The 23,877-nt window shown below is 44.5% G+C and overlaps 1 protein-coding gene across 9 annotated transcripts in view; it reads right to left on the bottom strand.

Annotated features, from left to right (window-relative positions):
- Window positions 1–23,877, bottom strand: part of RTEL1 (regulator of telomere elongation helicase 1) — a 196,493-nt gene that overhangs the window by 19,193 nt on the left and 153,423 nt on the right. For 7 of the 9 annotated variants that reach the window (XM_053244686.1, XM_053244691.1, XM_053244693.1 and 4 more), the window contains exons 31-34: window positions 19,312–19,425; window positions 8,887–9,132; window positions 3,600–3,797; window positions 1,394–1,552 (exon numbers count right to left, since the gene is read on the bottom strand). In XM_053244686.1, coding sequence (XP_053100661.1) covers window positions 1,394–1,552; window positions 3,600–3,797; window positions 8,887–9,132; window positions 19,312–19,425 — 717 coding nt within the window. The remainder of the gene's footprint in view (window positions 1–1,393; window positions 1,553–3,599; window positions 3,798–8,886; window positions 9,133–19,311; window positions 19,426–23,877) is intronic. The other 2 variants (XM_053244692.1, XM_053244694.1) reach the window with 1 other exon arrangement.

Below are 23,877 nucleotides of genomic sequence, written 5' to 3'. Positions count from 1 at the left end.
AGCTTGCAGAAACTGCCTGAGGATGCTGAAGGATCTGCCTCAGCAGAGAGCAGCAGAATCATGTTCTGGCAGACCTCACCAGACAGAGCACAACCTTGGCCATGCAGACTTTGTGATTATCAGAGAATCATGTCACCTGCCAGGGATCTCTCTGGAACTGCTTGCTCGGAGCATATTACACCTATTATGAAATAGCTGCACTGACTGCCAATCTGTTTCCGAATCCAATTCAAGGTGCTGGTTATTACCCTTAATGGGTTGGGTCCTGGATATCTGAAGGATCACCTGCTCCCAAGGGTTTCTGCCCGCCCAACAAGGTTGTCAGAGGGGCCTTTGCGGTTCAATGCAATCAAGTGTAAAGAGATGCAAACTGGGGCCAAAAACACCAAGTTCACATATACGTTGATGGGATCTGAGCTGTTGGTGACTGACCAGGAGAGAGATCTTGGGGTCGTGCTGGACAGCTCATTGAAAGTGTCATCTCAGTGTGCGGCAGCTGTGAAGAAAGCTAATTCCATGCTAGGAATCATTAAGTGGGGGATTGAAAATAAAAATGCTAATATTATAATGCCCTTATACAAATCTGTGGTGCGGCCACATCTGGAGTACTGCGTACAGCTTTGGTCACCGTATCTTAAGAAGGATATTGTAGAACTGGAAAAGGTACAGAAGAGGGAAACCAAAACGAACAAGGGCCTCGAGCACTTTACTTATGAGGCTAGGCTACAGCATCTGGGGCTCTTTACCTTGGAAAAGAGTGAACTAAGAGTGGACTATGATTGAAGTGTATAAAATTATGCATGGAGTGGAGAGGGTAGACAGAGAGAAATTCTTCTCCCTCTCTCACAACACTAGAACCAGGGGTCATCCCATGAAACTCAAGGTTGGGAAATTTAGGAATGACAAGCAGAAGTACTTTTTCACACAGCACATAATTAATCTATGGAATTCCTTGCCATGGGATGTGGTGATGGCCACCAGCTTGGGTGGCTTTCAAAGGGGTTTAGACAGATTCATGGAGAACAGGTCTATCAATGGCTACTAGTCTGGTGGATGTGGGCCATCTCCAGCCTCAGAGGCACGATGCCTCTCAATACCGGTTGTAGGGAAGTAACAGCAGGTGAGAGGACATGCACATACCTCTTGCCTGTGGGCTCCCCAGAGGCATCTGGTGGGCCACTGTGTGAAACAGGATGCTGGACTAGATGGGCCTTGGGCCTGATCCAGCAGGGCAGTTCTTATGTTCACAACGTGTGTATAATAAGGAGTTTACCTTGGCACGGGAGCATAGATCTATGAACACAAGATCCCTGCCCACAAAATAAATATCTGACTCCCCTCAGGTCTACAAAAATGAGGTTCAATTGGCTGTGTGTGGCTGATCTACACTTACCCAATGAAGGCTCTGCATGGGATGCCAAAACAGAGAGACTTCCTGTATTCTGAGTTTGTGCTTTATCCTTCTTCTGAGATTTAAGACTGCTTGTTTGGCTACTGCAGAAGGACAAAATAGTACTCTGGATTTTTCCTGGCATCCCATTCTTGGAAGTGCCTGTGGATGAAAATGTACCAAAGAGCTTGTCATGTGGCAAACTGCTCTTCATGCCCAGAATCTGCTATTGCAAACTTTCTGTCTAAGATAGTGTTTGCAAGCAAAGAAAGCAGGGGCATTGGTCATTGCCATCTGTGGCCACATGGCTATCAGTTTTGTTTTAGAACTGGGAGGGACTGTACCATCAGACAAGTTAGATACTCTATTGATGTGGGAGCATCAAAGGTGGTAGGGAGGCAAATGATACTGGCAGACAGTAGGTAGGAGTAGAAGCAAAGCAATGGGGGTGGTGCTGTGGGGGGAGGCATCTTGCAGAATGAAGACCCCCCACTTTCTAAAAAGGAAACTGAAAGCCTTACCTGTGCGCCCTCTCTAATCTCATAGCCCCCAAGACAACCTTGAGACTGCTCTTTAAAGTTTTCCCCTGTAGCTTGAGAGTTGGGAACCTGATTTTCATAAGGAAAGCTGAGATTCTTAAGTGGAGCACAGAAAGCAAGGCTCACTTATTCATGGTATAATCGTAACCCTGAGTATTAGCAACTCTTCCATACCAAAAATGTATTCAATTACATTTCAAGCCCACCCTATCTCAATGGCTCAGGTTTAACGAGCAAACAAAAACATGCTTGACCACAGGTGACGCTGGAACAAAAGAGATGTGCGTTGGCAGTAGGAGAAGTGAAACTCCTCTCAAACCACTTTCAAGTCTCTTAAAAACCACAATCGGACATCAGCAAGGGAGGAAGGCTCCTCCATCAAGCCCCTTCCTGTGAAGAGTAATCCAGACAGTCCTCACACACACACCATACAGCAGCAAAGCCTCAGTACGTGAACATGAAATGAACAGAATGTTCTTCCCTAGTTTTTCTTTGTGTCCAATTCCTTCCCCTGCTGTCTACTTTGTGCCTATTTCAGATTGTGAGCCTGGTGGAACAAATCCTGGTTTCCTGTTACTAGAAAATGTCATGTACACAAGTAGCATTAATGGTGATGTGTGCAATTCTATTAGGAGTGTGTAATTCAGATCAATTTGGATTGAATCAGAGGGAAACGGCCCTCAAAATGGCAGAGTTTTTCTGGGGAGACTGGTCTACCAATGAAAGTAGGCGGGTAGACCAGCCTCTGGATGTAGCATGTCTGCCCACCTCGGAGGACTGGTCGACCTGGGCAGACAAGGTAGACCAGTCCTCCGAAGCAAGCAGTTGCAGGAAGTCCAGAGCGGAGGAATGGGCTACCCGGTGACCCCAATTAGTAGACCAGCTCTTTCCAGGAAAACTGTGCCATTTTGAGGCCAGTTTTTCCAGCAAAATGGGCCTCAAAATGGTGCACGAATCACATGAATCAATTCAGGTGATTTGAGGGTGATTTGTCAAGGCAGCCAGCCAAGCCGGCTGTTTTCAATGAATCAGTTCAAAGGTCTGTGATTCTATTCAACTCTGAATAAATCACAGAATCTGATTTGTGCACACCCTATTTGGATCACCACCTATTTACAGCTTTGCTGAGGTTAATTTATTTATTTATTACATTTATATCCTCCTCTTCCTCCAAGGAGCCCAGAGTGGTGTACATGGTTAGGTTTCTCCTCACAACAATCCTGTAAGGTAGGTTAGACAGAGAGAAATGACTGGCTGAGTCACCCAGTGAGTGTCATGGCTGAATGGGGATTTGAATTGGTGTCTCCCCGGTCTTAGCCCTACACTCTAACCACTACATCACACATATCATCTTGCTCCATAATACAGACATAATCTGCATGAAGGACACATATAATGAGGATATAGTCCACATGAAGGACACATAAGAATGAACATTTTTGAAGGAAGCTCCATACTCAATGGATCTCGAGCACATCCTGATCTTCTCCCTTTTATCAGATTAAGGAAAACTGGCTGATATTCCGACTAATTTTCTCAATACTACTCCTCAAGGAGCAGTCTATGGGACTACTAAATTTCAGTAGGACTTCCTCTTGTAAATTTAGTCAGGATGTCAGCCATGTGCTTCAAGTGAGCACGGGAACTGTTACAAAACAAGCATCTCAAACCTGGCGCTGGACCGGCAGCTTTATCCTGAGTGTCACTCTCTTCCAGAGCATGGCATGAGCCCGCCAAATCAAGGGAACGCCCTTCCTGTGCTGGCAACAGAATCCTTTCACTTTCTTTGGGGCAATTATCTCCAATCAGGTCTTTGCACATCTGTTTGAATTGCTTCTGGTGATGGGGGCGCACAAACATGGAGAACCCTGTGAACGAGAACAAAATAGGACACACACACACCTGAGTTAGTCTGTTACAAGCCAGAGAATTTTGGGGTACGAGGGTTATATTTTCCCTCCAAATTCAACAAGTTGTTCTAGTAAGAAGTAATCAGCCTACTTTCCTTTCACTGTCTCTACAACTGGACTAAATTTGGTTCAAATCGAAGTTCACAAGTTAGATCTCATGCACCTCAAATGTTCATGCATCCACCATCTTGGATCAGGGTGGATGGCATTATTACAAACTATACCATTGAAGTGTCCCTGTGTTTTACTCACTACAACTGTATCAAATTTGGTTCAAATGGGTTAGACAGTCCTCAAGTTAGTGCACTTGTGTCTCAAAGGTTCACACGTCCACCATTTTGGATCAAGGTGGAAGACATCATCACAAATTACACCATTGGGACATCTCTATGTGTCCATACAGCTGTAGCAAATTTGGTTCAAATCAGACTGTCCACACAGAGGCGTATCTAGGGAAAATAGCGCCTAGGGCAAACACTGAAATTGCGCCCCCTGTCCAAGCATCTGACACCCATCTTTCAGATAACTTTACCATAATATCAGCTCTAAAATACAAGTCAAGCTCGTTAATCTTTTAATATTTCAAAAACTATTTAGCAGTGGACTTAGCCAGACCAAAAAAATGCTGGAAAACTACAAATTTCAGTATGTGGGGGGTCATGAAATACCCAAATACTACTATGTGGAGATGTACTTGGAAAACTAAACAGAAGTGCCTGTCTAATTCTCTACTATGCATTGTAGCATCACCATTACATAAGTTTTAAAAATCAATGGAGAATTTGACTTTTCCCAAATACTCTGTAAATAATTAAAGGATATGCAGAGTAAACTGTGTCACTGCTTGGAATATATGCTAGTCTTTCAGAAAGACAGTTAAAATGAGAGAAAGAGAGCAAGAAACTCCCAGTGGGCCTTAATATTAAGGGTTTCACACTGATTCAAAGACAAACTCACCATTAATAGCCATATTAGCAAGACATCACATTTAACTCACTTATCACAAGAAGCAAAGTAAGAGCAAATGAATACAATCCTAGCTCTTAAGCGTCAGCTCAGTATTCACAAGCCCTGATTCTCTGTACATAGTACCAATCTGAATATGTGTACAGTGTCTTATATTATATTTTTATTATTATTATTTTTACCCATAGCCCCTTTGGGGGGCTTCCTAAAGGCTGGGTTCCCCCCCCAAAGATCCCCCCTCACCCCGCTGGCCTCTAGGGCCTCGCAGGGACCATTTGAGCATGTGCAGTGGCCGTTTTAAAAAATAATCTCTTTTTTTAAAAAAAGGCCACTGAAAACAAAATGGCCACTGTGCATGCTCAAATGGCCTCTGCAAAGCCTGGCATGACCTAGAGCCTCACAGAGGCCATTTGAGCATGCATGGTGGCCATTTTGTTTTTGGCAGCCATTTTTTACAAAAAAATAATTTTACAAAATGGCGCCCCCCTTCAAGTGGCGCCCGGGGCACGTGCCCTGCCTGCCCTACCACTAGATACGCCCCATGTCCATAAGTTAGTGCACTTGCGCTTCAAAAGTTTACGTGTCTACCATCTTGAATTGGGTTGGATGACATGGTCACATTCTATGCTGTTGAGGTGTCCCTATATGTCCCTACAGCTGTAGCAAATTTGGTTCAAATTGGTTAAGCGGTTCACAAGTCAGCCCACTTGCGCCTCAAAAGTGTATGTGTCCGCCATCTTGGACCGGGGTGGATGGCATCATCACAAACTATGCCGTTGAGGTGTCCCTGTGTGTCACTCACTGCAAATGGGTTACACAGTCCACAAATTAGCCTGCTTGCACCTCAGATGTTCATGCTGCTGCCATCTTAAATTGGAGTGGATGACATCATCACACACCACACCATTTGGGCATCCCTATGTGTCCCTACAGCTGTAGCCAATTTGGTTCAAATCGGTTAAGCGGTTCACAAGTTAGCCCACTTGCACCTCAAAAGTTTACGTGTCCACCATCTTGGATCGGGGTGGATGACATCATCACAAACTACGCCGTTGAGGTGTCCCTATGTGTCCCTACAACTGTACCTGATTTGGTTCATATTGGTCTAGACATTCCGAAGTTGATGGAGAGGCACACACAGAAACACACACAGAATGCCGGGTGATCTCATAAGCCTACTGGAAAGTAGGCCATATAAAGGAGTGGGTGGGGGAAATATCTCTGCTCGTCATGAACTTTTGCTTCCTTTTGTCCTCTAACTACCATAGCTGTGCCAGTTTTCCAAAGTCAGAAAAACCCAATTTCTACAATATTTGTTCCAAGATTAGCTCCAAATGCACATAACAGGGTCATGTTGAAAGAAATCAGATATAACACACGTTGCAATAATCTATTCAGATTGCACGTAACTGGGTCTGCTAGGCGAAACCTTGAAAAATGGGTTCTAGTGCATGAACTGAGTCTCAAACAACATGCAATGCATAATTATATTATTATTTCCCAGTAGTTAAGAGGAGTTGTTTTTTTAAATGCAAACTAGGGGCAAGAATAGTGGGAGGGCTTCTTAATCCTTTCCCTTCCTCCAGATATGACCAAATAGCAGGAAGGAAAAGGATGAAGCAACCCTCCCCACCAACTTGCTCTTCATTACATCCTCCAAGACTGTTTTGCATTAACAGAAAATAATGAGAGGAAAGAAGTGTGCAAATGAATGTACATCTAACTTGAGCTTTAGATTCTGAACTACTGTGCAGGATTTGGCTCGTAGAGCAATCCACACAAGAGCGAGCATTCAGCCAGGCCTGAGCAACGGGATGAAATCGGGAAATTAGTTTCTAGAACAAGTAGGAGGTAGGCTGGCATGAGTATGAGGTGGAATAGAGTTAAGGGTTGGTAATCACAAGGGTTAGGTTAATCAACCTAACCAGGATAACTTTAGATCTGAAAGACAGGACACAGGGAATCTGTTACTGATTCTCTCAAATGTGGGGGAGAGAAGCACAGTAAGAATTAGCCTAAGGAATTTAGCAAGCTTTAGGAGGGAGGCAGAAGACAGTTATCTCTGTAGAAGAAGGCAGGGACAAAGTGGAAATAAAGGTTGAAGAAATGGAGACGTTTTATCTGGTGAATCTCCTTTCTGGCTATAGGAAAGGGGACATTCTAGGAGTGGAAATCCACTTCCCTCAGGAGGGACCAGAAGGCAGGACATTGAAGGTGGTCTTAGGAACATAGGAACATAGGAAACTGCCATATGCTGAGTCAGACCATTGGCCTATCTAGCTCAGTATTGTCTACCCAGACTGGCAGCGGCTTCTCCAAGGTTGCAGGCAGGAGTCTCTCTCAGCCCTATCTTGGAGATGCTACCAGGGAGGGAACTTGGAAACTTCTGCTCTTCCCAGAGCGGCTTCATCCCCTGAGGGGAATATCTTGCAGTGCTCACACATCAAGTCTCCCATTCATATGCAACCAGGGCAGACCCTGCTTAGCTATGGGGACAATTCATGCTTGCTACCACAAGACCAGCTCTCCTCTCCTTAAGCCCAAGGGAGAGGTCTTAAGCCCAAGGCAGAGAGAGCCCTACCCTCAGACTGGAACAGTGAAGATTTACAACAGTGCTGTGACTTTAACAGGTAAGTATGAACAGAACATGGAAACTGATCCACCACTGGGGCACTTACTTCTGAAAATATTAGGAATGCCTTTTTATCTTACTTTGAGCTTCATAGAGTACCTTTTGTATATAGCGTGTTTTGCGCTTTTATCAGAGTGCACAGTTCTAGCTCTTATTAGCAGTGTGGCCCCTGCACCACGGGCATTCACTTGCCAGGTGACTTACAGGCTGAACTGTTGTTCTTAATCCACTTAGCCAGGGTAACCTTAGGACTGAAAGAGACACAATGCAGAAGAGCCATGACAGGGTCTCCCAACTACTTTAAAGTAGCTGTAGGGTATCCAGTTTTTATTTGTACAGCAATGCTGGGGGAAGGGTTTAAAACCTTTCCCTTTGGGCTATATTCTGGAACAAACACTCCCGAGCAACAAAGGTGGACATTTTTAATGCAATATTGCAAACTATAATTGAAAGGTAACCATGGCTCCCCTTTGGACATGATCTTTAAAAACAGTTGTCCAGCACACTACACATCTGTCCGCTCCATATGCGATGTCATATTTTTCAGTTTGCATTGCACTTCTTTTATGTGTGTTGTTACTTAAAAGGATAAAAAGTAAAACAAACAAATAAGTAAATCCCTCCACACCCAGCTGCTATCGAATAAGGGTCCTTCCATCGTGCCTGTATTTTTTCCTGCTGGGGGGTTTATAGCCATTTGAGAGAAAGGAATTACATTTCTCCACCCCAGTACCAGTGTCCAGCTACATGATGCAGGGGCAGAAAAACAGTGCCCTTCCTTGGATCACTGGTCAGCTTGTGGCAAAGTTCATTCTCAGATCCAAATTGGGTGTCCAATCAGATTCAGCCAAATCAATCTCAGTCAGGATCACTGCCTGATCCCTGGATTGTGACAACTGCTAATGTCCAAGGCACTGTTTTTCAGACTACTAATAGCTAAGGCACAATTTTTCACTAAGGACTCTCAGTTAGGGTCCTGTATTAGTGCAGGATAGAATGGATGCATTTTGCTCATATTTTATTTTTTCCTTGTGCTCACTTGGTTGCTGATTTGTACAACTATTGTTTCAAAATGAATTATTTTAAAGTAAAGTTTCCTTGTTTTTAAGTTAAAAATATGTAGCTGCTGTCTGTTTCCCTACCCCACAATTAGAAGCCTTTCCACCCTGCCTAACTTTGAATAAGACAGAGGTTTGGAAGGCTGTTTTAGTAGTCCCAGCGAGAAAAACCAAACCAAACCAAACCAAACGTCTCCTTGCTGGCAGCTGTGAAGCTCAGGACCATGCGGCTGGTTGAGGCCAGGCAGCGACACGTAGTAACAGCATGGTGGGATCTGTGACAGCCCCCATTGTAATCTGTGGTCGTCCCAGGCTTGACAGTGTGTGAGGGGGAAGAGCACAGCCATGCAACCAGTAAGACACCCTGAAAAGTGAGAAGGCAAGTACTTGCTTTGAAGGAGGTGGAAATTTTCTGGCTTGTCCGTGGTGAGGGCCGCAACCACAGACACCATGGCATCATAGTCATCTGTCTTCTTGTATGCCGACACTGCCGAGAAGAAGCTACTGATGCTGCTTTTGTCCAGAGCCATCTTGAGGTCTCTCATGTATGCTGATTGGATTGCCTGATTGTGGCTCCCCTTTAGAGAACTGGATGCTGTTTTGGAGGGATCACCTAGCAGATGGGGAAAGCTTCCTCCTGAGAAAAAGCACAAGACAGGGGCACATGAAGACACCGCAGAAAGACAAGCCCCTCTGACCCCTTTTGTGTCGGCATATTCTGCAGTTTCTCCTCTAAAGGAAATTGTTTTAATAATTTTAATAATTTGTTTTAATAATTGTATTGTTACTGTTTTTATTTGTTTTATGCTACTGTTTTAATTGTATTTTAATCTATGTGTACCAATTTTTAAATATTGTTTTAAATTTTGTACACTGCCTAGAGATGTACATATCAGGCGGTATAAAAACTAACTAACTAAATAAATGGCGCTGAGGTACTGGATGTTGCTTTGATGGGGGTGGGAGGGGAGGGCATTGGGGTTAAAATTGGGAAATCCAGCACTGACAGCACTCTGGAAATGGTGCAGTGCCAGACATAGTGATTGAAACTGTGCTAATCTATAGGGCAGAGTTGTGCACCAGAACATGGACTCCTCTCAGTTCATTCAGTCAGGCAAAGGAGAAGGAATGGACAATGAGTACACGAGCCAGCTGGGGGGTGGGTGGCAAGTAAGTACTACCATCGGGGGAGGGAGGGACAAACGCTCACTGTGTTTTTTGGTAAGAGCTACACTCCAAGATATGTTAAAGAGGTGATGGTATTGCAATAATTTCAGCTTGCAGTGTGCTATCATGCTTTGATAATCCTGACCATTGGGCCTATGATGGCCAAATTTGCAATGTTGTTTTATTGATTTATTTAACATATTCTTATACTGTCCAAAACCTGCGTCTCTGGGTGGCTTTAAAAGCTTTAAACAATTTTAAAAACATAAAAAGCACTATAGAATTTTATCTGCGTTATCCGAGGAATGGAAATGAAAATCAGCTGGAATGCCCTCTAAGACTACTCCATGAGGAGCATAAGACAATTTGTTCACTGTTACCCTAACTCTGACCCTAACCTTTTCCTCTGTGCAAAAATGACTGCAATGTTACTTTAATTGTTTGGGAGGAGGGATGGATGCTAACACAGAGAAAGCTGTACAGGTGAAACTCGGAAAATTAGAATATCGTGCAAAAGTCCATTAATTTCAGTAATGCAAATTAAAAGGTGAAACTGATATATGAGACAGGCGCATTACATGCAAAGCGAGATAAGTCAAGCCTTAATTTGTTATAATTGTGATGATCATGGCGTACAGCTCATGAAAACCCCAAATCCACAATCTCAGAAAATTAGAATATTACATGGAACCGAGAAGACAAGGATTGAAGAATAGAACAATATCGGACCTCTGAAAAGTATACAGTGTACTGTGCTTGATTGGCCAGCAAACTCGCCTGACCTGACCCCATAGAGAATCTATGGGGCATTGCCAAGAGGAGGATGAGAGACATGAGAACAAACAATGCAGAATTGCTGAAGGCCGCTAATGAAGCATCCTGGTCTTCCATAATACCTCATCAGTGCCACAGGCTGATAGCATCCATGCCACGCCGCATTGAGTCAGTAATTGCTGCAAAAGGGGCCCAAACCAAGTACTGAATACATATGCATGCTTATACTTTTCAGAGGTCCGATATTGTTCTATTCTACAATCCTTGTCTTCTTGGTTCCATGTAATATTCTAATTTTCTGAGATATATCAGTTTCACCTTTTAATTTGCATTACTGAAATTAATGGACTTTTGCACGATATTCTAATTTTCCGAGTTTCACCTGTAAGTGCAACTATGCTATTACCTATTTTCTATCTCTAGAGGGGGAGATGTTTCCAAAATCACTATGAGCATTCATCCCGAGATGGTATCAATGGCCAAAATTTGTGGGCATGACTCATGGACTAAAGCAGGGTAAACAGGGTTCCCGCTATTTTTTTTCATTTGTCTGCAGAATGAGTTCTGTTCTGGGTGTCAGTATCAAGGCAGTGTGCGTGCACATGCATTCAGAATGAGGCCTTCCTGATTCAACCTGAGCAGGATCTAAAATTAACTAAGCGGACATTAAAAAAAATTGTGAGCGCACACACCCACGCACGCCTTAGAAATAACACTGAGGCAGAGACCTTGCCTCCTGCTGAAAACCTTCCCTGAGTCACAGGAATGGCTGTAAGAATTGTTCCTTGTTCTCTTTAGCAAGAAGTCAAGGAAGGCATGAGAAAAGAACAACAGCTGTGTAGGAAAATACCAGCAGCATCTCTAGGCTACTGTCTCATGCCCTTGTTCCCACTAACCTGGTACAAAGGGAGGAAGGACAGAGAGAAGAAAGGCCAGAACTGCTCTCCCTGTTCAGCTGAAGCTTTCATTCTGTAACCTTCCTTCCACCGCCTCCTTGCTTTTAGTTAAAGCTTTGAGGAGCTCTGACAAAACTCTGCTTCCCTATCACATGCAGCGAGACAGACTGGAAATGGGTAGGTAGTTACTGCCTTATAGAGAGCGGTTTTTCAGTCCTGCCTTCCCAGTCCTAAAGGCAGGACCTAACCCACCTAGGAATGCCCCCTGCTCACAAGGGGAGAATAGCAGCAATTTATGTAGAGCCCAAGGCACAAATGAAGAGCCCAAGGCACAAATATATAAAGTACCATACCAGCATATTAGCAGCAGACTGCTAAAGTGCAAAATTATATATATTTAATTTTAAATAAAACAAAATAATGTATATACACTGCAAGAATCTCAGTAAAGAAGAGACTGAACAATAGTGCTTAACAGCAGGTTAACTAAAATGAAGTGCTACACATGGTATCCATTTCCAAAGTGGAGGTTTCTAGCTAGTAGCCTGCCAAGCCATCCATCCTCCCAGTTCCCACCCAAAATAAGCAAAACCTAATTGATACCACCACCACCCCGCACGCACATACCAGGGCATCTTCCATCTGCCTTCCCCAAAACGGAATTTAACCTTGACCAAAGGACTGGAAAGTCCTTGATTTGACTCTTTAATGAGTCAAAGAAAATTCCTCACTATGGAAAGTCATGATCATTCCCATGTAGCTACAGTATAAAAAAATCTGCCATATGCACTGGAAAATGATTGCTATTAAAATAAACCTCTCAGATAACTATGAAAAAAGAGGACTAGATCACTTGGGACCACCTATGTGTCACAGGGCCTGAAGAAGCACAAGGGTTTAGCAAGCTCATTGCCTGGAAGAAGAGTTACTCATCCCAAGCAATGGCTAACTAAACAGAATGCAACCGTAGAACAGGATGCAGCAAAGGGATTAATATCACAGATGATATCACAGATGCTTCCCACGGCAGTACTTAACAACAGTTTATTCTTTACTAGTGTTGCATCTGAAACTGCTGTCTTTAACTTTGTTGACTACAGCATGTCCTGATTTGACCTGACTTCTCATGTGATATTTTTAGATTTGCCAGCATCATGTCAGGAAACAGAAACATGGGCAGCAGGGTCAACTACTGTATTCTCATTTCTGTCAGTTATTTCAAAATGAGTTGAGAATTTCTGGCTAGATGATGTGGCAAAGCAAACACAAATATGCACGTGCGCGCGCGCGCACACACACACACACTTACTTATTTAACTATAAAACTCAGTCGGTTAATACATCTTCCTTTAAAGGAAGAAAAAAAATTCCCTATTTAACTGTACATATCAATAAATTAATTTATCCACAAAAATGTCTTCCATAATAACACTTAAACAGAGCAAAACGTCATTATTCTAAAACAATTTGGAACCAGGATACCCAAGGGACTGTTTCTGCCCATATGAACTTGTGCACACACTTTGGCGGGGTATATGCTCTGTGTCCCACCATCACATGACAGGCAGTAGGTAGACATGAAGGACAGGGCCAAGCCCAGGTCATGGAACACTTCATCTTGTGAGATTCAGCCAGCCTTCTCCCTGTACCTTCAGATGTCACTTGAAAACTATTTTTTGTTTAGATCAGCTTTCCAGCAAGAATAGAAGCATATGTCACTCACTGTGAAGTCTTCTTCTGGCTGCTGGTATTAAGGACATCTCATGTGGATTATCCTCCCCACACGCTCCAGAAGGCAGGACAATCCATTAAGCAAAATCTTTAAGAGGCGAGAGAGAACAGCACCTCCCAGTTCTGTTTAGTAAAGCCAAGCTTCTAGAAAGGTAAGTAAGAATGAATATAAGAATATACGGATGGTACAGTACAGAAGGAGAAATAACAGAGAAAACGCTTACCAGCAGCCGTAGACACCCACAGGATGGGTCAAGATGTTCTCAACATCAGCAGCCAGAAGAAGCCTTCACGGTGAGTGACCAATGCGCCTTTCTTTGCTGCTGAGTGAGGACATCTCACGTGAGACATGCCACAGCTAAGACACCACGGGTGGAAGAGTCTCCAGCTATTAGGGCGGAAGAACTTGTTGTAGGACACATCTGCCAAATGCGGCATGGGCGGACTTGAAAAGGTCCAATTTGTAGTGCCTTATAAACATGGATGGAGAGGATCAAGTAGCTGCTCTGCATATTTCGTCTAGTGGTGCATTAGTGGAAAAAGCCGCTGATGTGGCTGCAGAGCGTGTTGAGTGTGCGGTTATCTTGAGTAGCACAGGAAGGTTCTGGACCTCGTACACTAAGGTGATGCATGCCTTGATCCACCTGGCCAGAGTTGTGAAAGACACTTGCTGGCCCATGGATACAGGAAGGAGAAGGAAGGAAATGAAGAGTGCCTCTGTTGACCTGAACAAGGCTGTTCTAGAGAGGTATGTTTTCAGGCAGCGGCGTACATCGTGTTTATGCCACTGCTTCTCTTTGGTGATGGTAGGTGTAGTGATCAGACTCCCCTCCCCGTAAAGAGTTAACTTGAAGTGAACCCTGTCTTGATTGACAGGCTGGTGAACTCCAGGGCTCAGCCAATCAGCAAACCTGGTGGGTGGGGCCAAGAGAGCTGTTGACAGGAAGAAGAGAGGTCTTTGTTAGAGAAGGACATGTGGCCATGGAGGATGGCTGCAGAAGAATGACTCTGCAGATGCTTGAAAGACAGGAGGGCAGGAAACTTGAATGCTCAACCAGAGTTTGGTGTGTTCAAGGGGAAAGGGAAGCTTAGTCTAGGGAAAAGTTTGTTTAGTCAGACTTTGCATTAGAATTTATATTTATTTGATGTGTGTGTTTTGCATATTCCTGATACTGTTTTATTATAGTTACCTGCAACGTAATTGGAATAAGAAATACTAGCCTATGCCCATCCTACCTAGGGCATTGCAAAAGACTCTATAAACATTTAAACGTGCCCAAGACAACCTATTTTTGCAATCTACTAAGTATTCTTAACTGTATCTAAGAAAGCCTCAGATGAAAGCAGTCTGCAGTCCTTGAATAAAACTGTTTTTGTAAGCCTTTTCTTTTTACAATCCTCTCTGAGTTGGTTCTTAACTCAGGGAAAGGGGGGCTGAAGGGGGACTTCTCTGGTGCAATCATGTCCTCAAACAGTCAGAAGCTATCAGTTTTCTCTCCACATGTAGGCTTGTACGTGGAAAGTTTTTATAGTTATCTGATAGCAAAATAAAGAGAGATTTCCCACCAAGCCCAGTGAGGTTCAAGCTGTGTCGATAAAACGGGTGGTGGTGGCAGCCTTTTGAACCTACCAATAATACAAGATAGTTTTAGGAGAAGCCTAGCCAAGCAGCTCAGCAGGGATGATTCAGCATTTCTTTCCCTCATGTGAGCTTGCTGTGAGACAAAGGCTTTAATTTGCTACAGTAGGCTTGAGGCAAAACGATGGAAGAACTAAATCCTAAGATCTATGAAAGACTGAAGCGACCTTTGGAAGGATGGATGGGTCCGGAGTCAGTTGGACAGAGACTTGCCACCAAGATTGCCTCTGCCTTCAGGAAACTTACACGCCACAGTATCCGACTGAGTAGAGGTAATGGAGGGAATATGTACACAGGAGCTCAGTGGGCCATGGTGCTGAACAGGCATCTACTGCTTCTGCCTGGTTGCACGGGAAGTGGGAGAAGAACCTTGGGAGTTGAGTGTTGCTCGGAGATGTGAATAGGTCTACTCTGAGGTGACCCAGGGCATATGTAATTATCTGTAATACCTGAGGCTTGAAGCTCCATTCTGCTTTTTGGAGGTCCTGCCTGCTCAGTCAGTCTGCCTGAGTGTTCAGGGACCCACTGACGTGATGTGCCAGGGAAGAGGCAACGTGTGTTTCTGCCCATGATAGTTAAAGGATCACTTCGTTGTGTAGGGACCTGGAGCACATCCCCCCTTGCTGACTGACATGTGCCTTGGCTGTGGTATTGTTGGTGCAAATAAGATGGTGGTGTAGTATTTTGTTCCAGAAGACCAAGAGCACCAGGCAAATTGCCTGTAGCTCCAGCCAGCTGATAGCTGTGTCTGGCTTCCTGTGTCATCCATATCCTATGTTGAATGATTGAGATACTGACTGAGCCCCTGGTGGCGCAGTGGTAAAACTGCCGCCCTGTAACCAGAAGGTTACAAGTTCGATCCTGACCAGGGGCTCAAGGTTGACTCAGCCTTCCATCCTTCCGAGGTCGGTAAAATGAGTATCCAGAATGTTGGGGGGCAATATGCTAAATCATTGTAAACCGCTTAGAGAGCTTCCAGCTATAGAGCGGTATATAAATGTAAGTGCTATTGCTATTGCTATACTGTGCTCCTCGGACAGGCTGGCATCCATCGTGATGATGGTTCGAGGCAGGTCCAGGAATGGGCGGCCCTGGGATATATGAGCAGGTTGGAGCTACTAGTGCAAGCAAGTTTTGACTAATGTTGTAAGTCTTAACTTGATGTGATGCCACCATGCTATGGAGGTTTGGTGAGGTAAGAGGAACCACCGTAGTTGGCAAAGATGAAGACATGCCCAAGGCATCACTTTTATGGAGGAGACCTTGAGGCCCAAGAGCTGTGCCAGAGTGAGAACTGGTACTGACCTGGTGTCAGTACTTGCTGGATGAGTGTCTGCAGCTTCTCTATGAAATCCTCTGGTAGGAAGAGACAGTTGCTGATAGTGTCTATGAGCACACCAAAATGTTGGATCCGATTGGACAGTATTAGGTTGCTCTTTGCCATGTTCACAAGGAAGCCATATGTGTTTAGAATGGTCAGGGTGTTGTTGAGATCTCTTTTCGTTGAGTCCATTGAAGGTGACTGAATGAGTAGATTGTCTAGGTATGCAAATACCCGGATCTTCTGTAGTCGCATGTGTGCCGCTAATGGGGCCAGGGTCTTTGTGAATATCCTTGGGGTTGAGGATAGACCAAAGGATAGGGCTGTGTACTGATAGTGTAGGCCATTGTACACGAAGCAGAGGTGGCGGCACTGTTCCTGGTGTATCAGCACGTGGAGGTAGGCTTCCGTGAGATCCACAGATGTCCATATGATGAAGTGCCTCCGAGATAGACCTAAGGGTTTCCACACGAAATTTTCTGCGTCTTACCAGTTTATTGAGATATTTGAGGTTGAGTACAGCCCTTAAGGTGCCGTCTTTTTCTGGCATGGTAAATAAGATGGAGTAAATGTCCTGGTGTTCCTGACCTGCTGGGACTCTCACTATTGTGGAGATGTTGAGTAGATGCTGTATTGTTGACAGTAATGCCTTGTGTTTTTGTGGTGATTTTGATCAATGTATGGGGAGGAACCTGTCCCATAATATTTGCTGGGTGACTCTGGGCCAGTCACTTCTCTCAGCCTAACCTATTTCACAGGGTTGTTGTGAGGAGAAACTTAAGTATGTAGTACACCGCTCTGGGCTTCTTGGAGGAAGAGCGGGATATAAAATATAAAATAATAATAATAATAATAATAATAATAATAATAATAATAATAATAATAAACAACTCTATCTTGCAACCGTATAGGTTGGTGTCCAGAACCCATTGTCCAAAATTAAGGCCTCCCAAGCATGAAAGAAGTGAAACAGGCAGCCTCCCACACTCACTATTGGTGAATCAGGAGGTTTGGTGAGCTTTAGGTTGCTGGCCAAACTGCTGTTTGATGTCAGGGCTGAGCTCTAGAGGCATCCATTTGCCCTGAGCTAGAAGGTTGCCTCCTGCCCTGGAAGAGCAGGCAGAGTGAAGGCAGACCAGTGTTCTCTCTAATTTTTCTTCATCTGTGTGCAGAATAAATTTTGTTCTGGGCAGCAGTATCAAGGCAGTGTGCTCCTGAGTGCATTCAGAGAGGGAACTTCCTGATTCAACCTGAGCAGGCTCTAAAATTAACTGAGCGGACATTAAAAAAAACCTTGTGAGTGCGTGCACATGTACACGCCTTAGAGGGAACACTGCCTCACTGGATCCCCATCCAGTGAGGTGATAATATGGATCTGCTTGGGCTGTTAAAGGGATGCCCCTGAAGAGAGCTAAAGATAGCCATATCTGCAGTGATTTTTAAACATTCCTGGTGATGGGGCTATAATTTCCACTTGCCACAGGAAGCAAAATCACTGGAGGAGGTGAGAGTGCCATTGATCCCAAGGGTGCAATCTATATAGGTGATCATTAAGCCCAGGGGCTGAGTGCGCATCATTAGATCAGTCTGATGTGAGGAGAGTGCTAGGATTTTCCATAACACTTTTGTATCCTCTTATGAGGCAAGCATTGGGTGGATGTCTGAGTGTCTATTCATTATCCCAAATGGTGAATTGTCAGCAAGTTGTAGTGAGCTATTCTGTATGCTCACTAGGAATCCGTGACTCTGTTTAGGCAACAGAGCATAAAGGTAACATCCTCTTTTCCCTGCTGGAGAGAGAGGGACCAGATAAGCAGGTTGTCAAGGAATATGGATCCCCTGGACCCTCATATGTGCCCCATGAGTGCTATAATATTCTAGGTGAATGCCTGGGGGCAGACAAGAATCCAAAAGGGGAGAGATCCGTATTGGAAATGGTTCTGCTTGTAGACAAGCATATGCACCACCTGTGGTAAGAAAGAGAGGGATGTGGAGACAGGCCTCCGTCAGATCCAGAAATGCCAGGAAATCTTCAGGCTGGATGCCTTCTTTGATCATGCACAACATTTCCATACAGAACTTTCTCTTATGTATGAATCAGCTGAGATACTTGAGGTCTAGGACCACTCTCTATAAGCTTTCTTTGGCACTAGAAATAAAATGGAATAAATGCCGGAGCATTTTTCCATTGAGGGTAGTGGCTCAACTGCCCTCGGAATGGGATGATGAAGAGCTTTGCTGCATGAGCTGATATCTGAGGGGGATTTCTGAACAGATGAGAGCTGGTAGAATGGTAATGGGGAGAGTGGGTGTGGCCTAAGGCATAGCTTTCTGTAATGGTGTTCATCATCACCCACTGGTCTTGGGAGGAGTTTGTTAAAGCTTGAACAAACTCCTGCAGCTGTCCCCCAAAGCGGGTGGGGGAAACTGGTACAGTCATCGTTTAGCCTATCTGCAGTTGGGCCTCTGATTTGTCAGCCTCTTGGTGGCAATGCTGCCAGAGCAGGCTGGAAGTGTCATTTGTTGGGGAAGGAGTTGGAGACACAAGATCTGAATTGGCATACAGTAGATTTAATCCTAGGCTTGCCTCTCTAGGGCTGAGTGGGCTCCTCAGAGAATGAGCTCAGAATGAGGCTACTGGGCCTCACCCTCTCTTCATCCATATTCAGAGTGGGATGTGGTCTAGGCTTTCCCTAACACTTAAGCGGAGAGAAGATAGCCAAGGAGAAAATGGTGCTGAAAGGGGAGAAGTTCTTTCCAAGACCTGTTAATAGGAGCAAGACAGGACCAGAACTGTGTGGGTCCACCACTTACAGCATTCTTGGAAAACCTTTGAATGACATAGGCCCTGGCTATGAGGAGTAAATGGGAGGCACAACTTGTAGAATGGATTTTCTCCTTGACTCTGTTAGAAATGTCATGTCATGTCATGTCGAGGGGGCATTTGTAGGGGCGGGGAAGGTAAATGGCAGTAGAGGCCACAATCCCTCCTCTCCCAAAAGTGCTTTGGAATAACACTATAGGATGTGGTGTTCAGGAGTGCATTCAGGTGGGGAAAATGGTGTCCACCAGAATAAGCACATGCTGCTTGCTGTAAGTTCACCCACCTTTATAATTCACCCCTCTCCCTGAAAGAACACTGAAATGCCCTCCACACACCTTTCACCACCTGCAAATGAGGCAGCAAAAGCTGGGAGACCATTTTGGCTTGTTCTGACTAGAAACAATTAGCATCCTCCTAACCTTGTTATCATAATGCATACATTTGCTTTTTTACAAGAAGCATACCTGTGACATCCAACCCAGAAGACAGGTGAAATCCTCCTCTGTTCAAATGCTGCTCAGAGTTGAGCTGTCTGGAAGAACTCTCCAAGGATGTGAACTTTTCCCCACATTCCTTCTCTAATATTGAACAGAAGCAAACAAAGACATGGATTGAGTCAAGGAGGGGAATCCTTGAGAATTCATCAGGAAGAGAGATAAAAAAAAGCAGACCTGATGTCATCATAGCAATGAAACTCTATGCTAACATCTGAAACAACCAAGAAGTGCCTTTTCCCTGCCTGGGATGAGAGGAAAGAACAAAGCGGAAACCTCCCTATGAGGGAAGGGCCTACCAGGAGCCCCTACAGTTGGGCAGGTTGCCAATCTTTCCAGGTGGAGTAAGACTTGGGAGAACAGCAGAACGGTGCAGTCCCTTCTGGTACTATTTCTTAGGGCCTGAGAGGGGAAGAGGCCTCATGATGGAATAATCTGAAGCTCCAATACTTGGAATGCTGGTGGGGGGGTTGACAGTGTGGGGAGATTCCAGCAGAGAGGCCTGGAAAGGCACTGTGCTGCACTGGCAGCCCTTTTTCTGCGGCTTTCCTCAGCTTTGCTGATGGCACTTCCAAAGAAGACTGCCGTTCACTTGAGCAGAACAGGCAGCAGATTCTGATTTATCCCACTACCTCCACTGTGACTCTTGAAACAGCTGCATTTCCCCAATTTTTTTAGGCGTTGGCCTCCTGCGCCATCTAGCTCCAAAGCTAAGGCCCCTGGATGGATCCATGCCACCCCAGGAGCACCTGGGGACCGAAAGAAACATGGAGCCCAGAGATGTTACTCAACAGCTTATCAAATCTGAGCAGATCCCACACTAGGGCTCCTCCTGCATGACGCCAGCATCCAGAACAGAGGATGCCCAGTTGGATACTTTGAGCTCCAGATTTGGAGGTTGCCAAGCCATCTGGGGAAGATTTAGGGATGCACAGCCCAACTCTGCAACCCTCTATCCTAGGGTGAGGGGTTGAAGTACTCCTTGTGGCTGTTACCTAGTCTTGCAGCATTATCCTGAAGTGGGGTGGATGAAAGGAGAACCCCCCTGGTCCTATAACACCAGCCTAAGAGAGGGGACAAGTGTAGGAAATCCTCACTACTACTTTTCTCTCTTTCAGTTTTAAAGTGATCATTCTGTGCTGGTCTATGATCGTAATAAACTTACTACTACTACTACTACTACTACTAAAGTGATCATTTTGTTCCTATTCTTTATTGCTTTGCTCTGTAGGTGACTCAGGAAAGCTTGAGCCCCAACACCCACTTCTGCAGAGGCAGAACACACAACCAACCCTAAAGGAGGAAGTTCCTCTCTTGGGTGGAAGTTGTTGCTCTGTTCCTGCTTCCCATCCCAGAACAAGGTATTTCTTTCTGATTCTGAATGAGAACATATTCTGACTCAGTGTTGTTGCATTATTTCAGTCACCTGGCAAGGCAGACTTGGTTTATGTAGAGGAGGAAAAGGATGCCAAGAATGAAGTAGGAACAAAACCTTGATTCATTTTAATCAGACCTTTTTTAAAAATCCAAGGGTTCTCCAGCTGGGCCACGCCTTAACTACAAGCACATTTAAGGGGGAACTAAAGTGAATAGTTACCAGAAAAGAATGAGAGCACATTGCTGTTACAATGAGTCAAAGGAACAATAAATTCTCCTTCAGTATTGAGGCCAGATGTACTGCCAGATACTTCTCACCAACCTCTCAGTGTACTGGGGTGTGTTATTTACCAGCAAGTAGCAAGTGAGCATGCATGTGACTCACCCCTATCATTGAGCGGAGTTGGACAGCTGTAAAGATACTCTGCTTCAGCCCCCCTGCCTTTTTACCAAGAAGGACAGAAGAGAATAATGCACCCTTATACGCCTTGCTGAGAAAGCTGAAGTTGTGATTACAGAGTAGGATACACCCACAGAAGTTGCTATGAGAACAGGTAAAAACAGGTTGCTTACCTGTAACAGATTATCTCCTTTTAGGTGATCCAGGATCATCCACAACATGGGTAATGCACCTGTGCAGTAGCCCCACAGAAGGATTTCATAGCTCCTCTAGGCACTCTGAAGCTCTGCTTTTCGCACACAGAGTGCAATCGGTATCTTGGGCGGCAGAGAGCCTGTAGCTCAGTTTCTGGTCAACCTCGAGAGGTCTGTTCTTTGCTGGAAGTGCTAAAGGTAAGTGACCAGACATAATTTCCAAGCAGCGGGGAGGCTGGGCAGGTATTGTGAATGATCCCGGATTACCTAAAGATAATCGGTTACAGGTAAGCAACCTGTTTAAGTTTATGGTGATCAGGAATCATTCCCAACATGAGTGATAACTGAGCTCACCAAAGAGGTGGAAGGGTGCAAGGATGTAATTAAATAATTTTTTAAAAACCGCCCGTCCAAAATTGACCTCGGCTGCTGTTCAATGGCATAGTGCTTTATGAACAGCAGGTTAGAAGACCATGTGGCTGCCTTACAAATGTCCATAATGCTAATTCCAGACATATGTGCTGCAGAGGTAGCTGCAGCTCTGGTGGAATGGGCTTTAATAGTTGGAGGAGGTTTTACTCCTTGAAGTTTGTAACACAGGAAAATGAGTTCTACAAGCCAATGAGAAAATCTTTGTCTGGAAATAGTGTTGCCCTTGTTATGACCTTTGAAGGTGACAAATAGCCTGTCTTCCTGAAGCCTTTGGTTCTGCCCATATAGAAAAGAAGAGCTCTATGGACATCCATAGAGTTCCAGAGTGGAGGTATGATTCATGAAAAATGCAGGGAGAACAATATCCCAGTTGATTTTGAAGTCAAAAACTATTTTAGACGTAAAAGGAGGGTTAGTCCTCATTACTATTTAGTCAGGAAAGAATTTAATAGAGGGAGGGAGGAATCTAACCTTAATGCAGACAATTCATTGGCCCTGCTTGCAGACATCATAGCTACCAAAAAGGCCATTTTTAGGGTTAGCAATTTCAGCAAGGAAGAGACAAGGGGTTCAAATGGTGCCACTGTCAAAGAAGAAAGTGCTAAAGAAAGGCTTCATGGTTTTCTCACTGGGGGAAACAAGTTGTTTGTACTTCTTAGGAACCTCTTGGAGTCAGGGTGGGAGAAGAGTGTTTTAGCGTCCCAACCTGGGTGAGTAGCCAAAAAAGCCGCTGTGTGGACTTTAACGGAAGAATTAGAAAGTCCTAACTGCTTCAGGGAAGTAAGATAAAGCAAAACCTGTCTCATGAAGGCCCAGTAAGGGTCAAAGTTTTTGTTTTACATGTACTGGGCCAATCTTTTCCATTTGCAAGTGTAATTGCACCTAGTTGTTCCTTTCCTTTCATTCAGTAAAATCTTGTCTAGTTAATTTAATCTCCATGCTGTCAGATTCAAGGTTTGAAGACTGTGGTGGAAGATATGGCCACTCGCTTGAGACAAGAGACTTTGGCACTGAGAAAGGTGGTAGTGGATTCCCTTGAAAAGTCAAAGCAGAAGGGGAACCCACGGTTGCCTTGGCCACCACGCGGGAGAATTAGGCATTTCGTTTTCTCTTGTGAGAGTTTCTCAAGACTCTGGTCAATAGCAGGTAAGAGGTAAACAAGTACAAATCGTGATCCTTCCATGGCACTTGGAAGGCATCCCTGAGATACCTTTTCCCTAAGTCCATTCTTGAGCAGTATTGCTTGCACTTCTTTTTGGTTGCAGTTGTGTAGAGAGCTATCAGGGGGATCCCCCATTGCTGGAACAGATTGGGTCCCCTAATCTGCAAGAGAATGAGTTGGCATCAATACTGATTTCAGTATCGGTCTCGATGTTGGCTTCAAGGTCGGTATTGGCATCGATTCCGGGGGCAAGGTTGCAGTCAAAGTAACATCCAAAATCTCTGGAGAAGAGGAGGCATTAGATGAGATGTATTGAACTATGGAAGGAGAATGGGTATGATCCCAAACTTCCAAAAAAGTTTTCTATGGATAAGGTGTCCAATTTTGGTGGTTGAACTGAGGTTGAGGGGGAAGAATTTGATAACTCTCAATGATGAACAATGGCTTGATATCGATGTTGGACAATTTGAGGTCTCCGATGTCAGGGTCTTCAACTTTGGGATCGATGTCAAGGAGGTGGTCTTTTTGTATTTAAAAGTTTAGCGTGATGAGGGGTCTTCCCCATAAGTAACTAATTTATTTATTGAACATATTTGTATACTGCCTAAAACACAATTCTCTTGTGTTTGTTTCTGCTTCTTATGGTGCTTGTGATGTCCTTCCTTGGAGACATTGAGGGGCTTCTTTTAAAACTCCTTGGTGCGCTCCAGGCTGATGCGTTGGATATGGGAGGCTCTCTTGGGCGAACGTTTTGACATCGACGTAGACTTTGAGGGTCGATGTTCAGATGAGATTGAAGCCACAGATACGGACGATAATGGGAAATGTGGCATAGGCGTTGGGAGTAACGCTTCTATGTATAAAGCAGCCCTAAGACGCAATTCTCTTCTTTTTCTGGTCTGTTTAGTAAAAAAAGAGGCAAGTCTTACATGTCTGGATGATATAACCTTCGTCCAAACAGAGCAAACACT

This window comes from Hemicordylus capensis, chromosome 4, assembly GCF_027244095.1.
Source record: "Hemicordylus capensis ecotype Gifberg chromosome 4, rHemCap1.1.pri, whole genome shotgun sequence".
Lineage (NCBI taxonomy): Eukaryota > Metazoa > Chordata > Lepidosauria > Squamata > Cordylidae > Hemicordylus > Hemicordylus capensis.
This window is presented reverse-complemented; position numbering and strand designations above follow the sequence as displayed.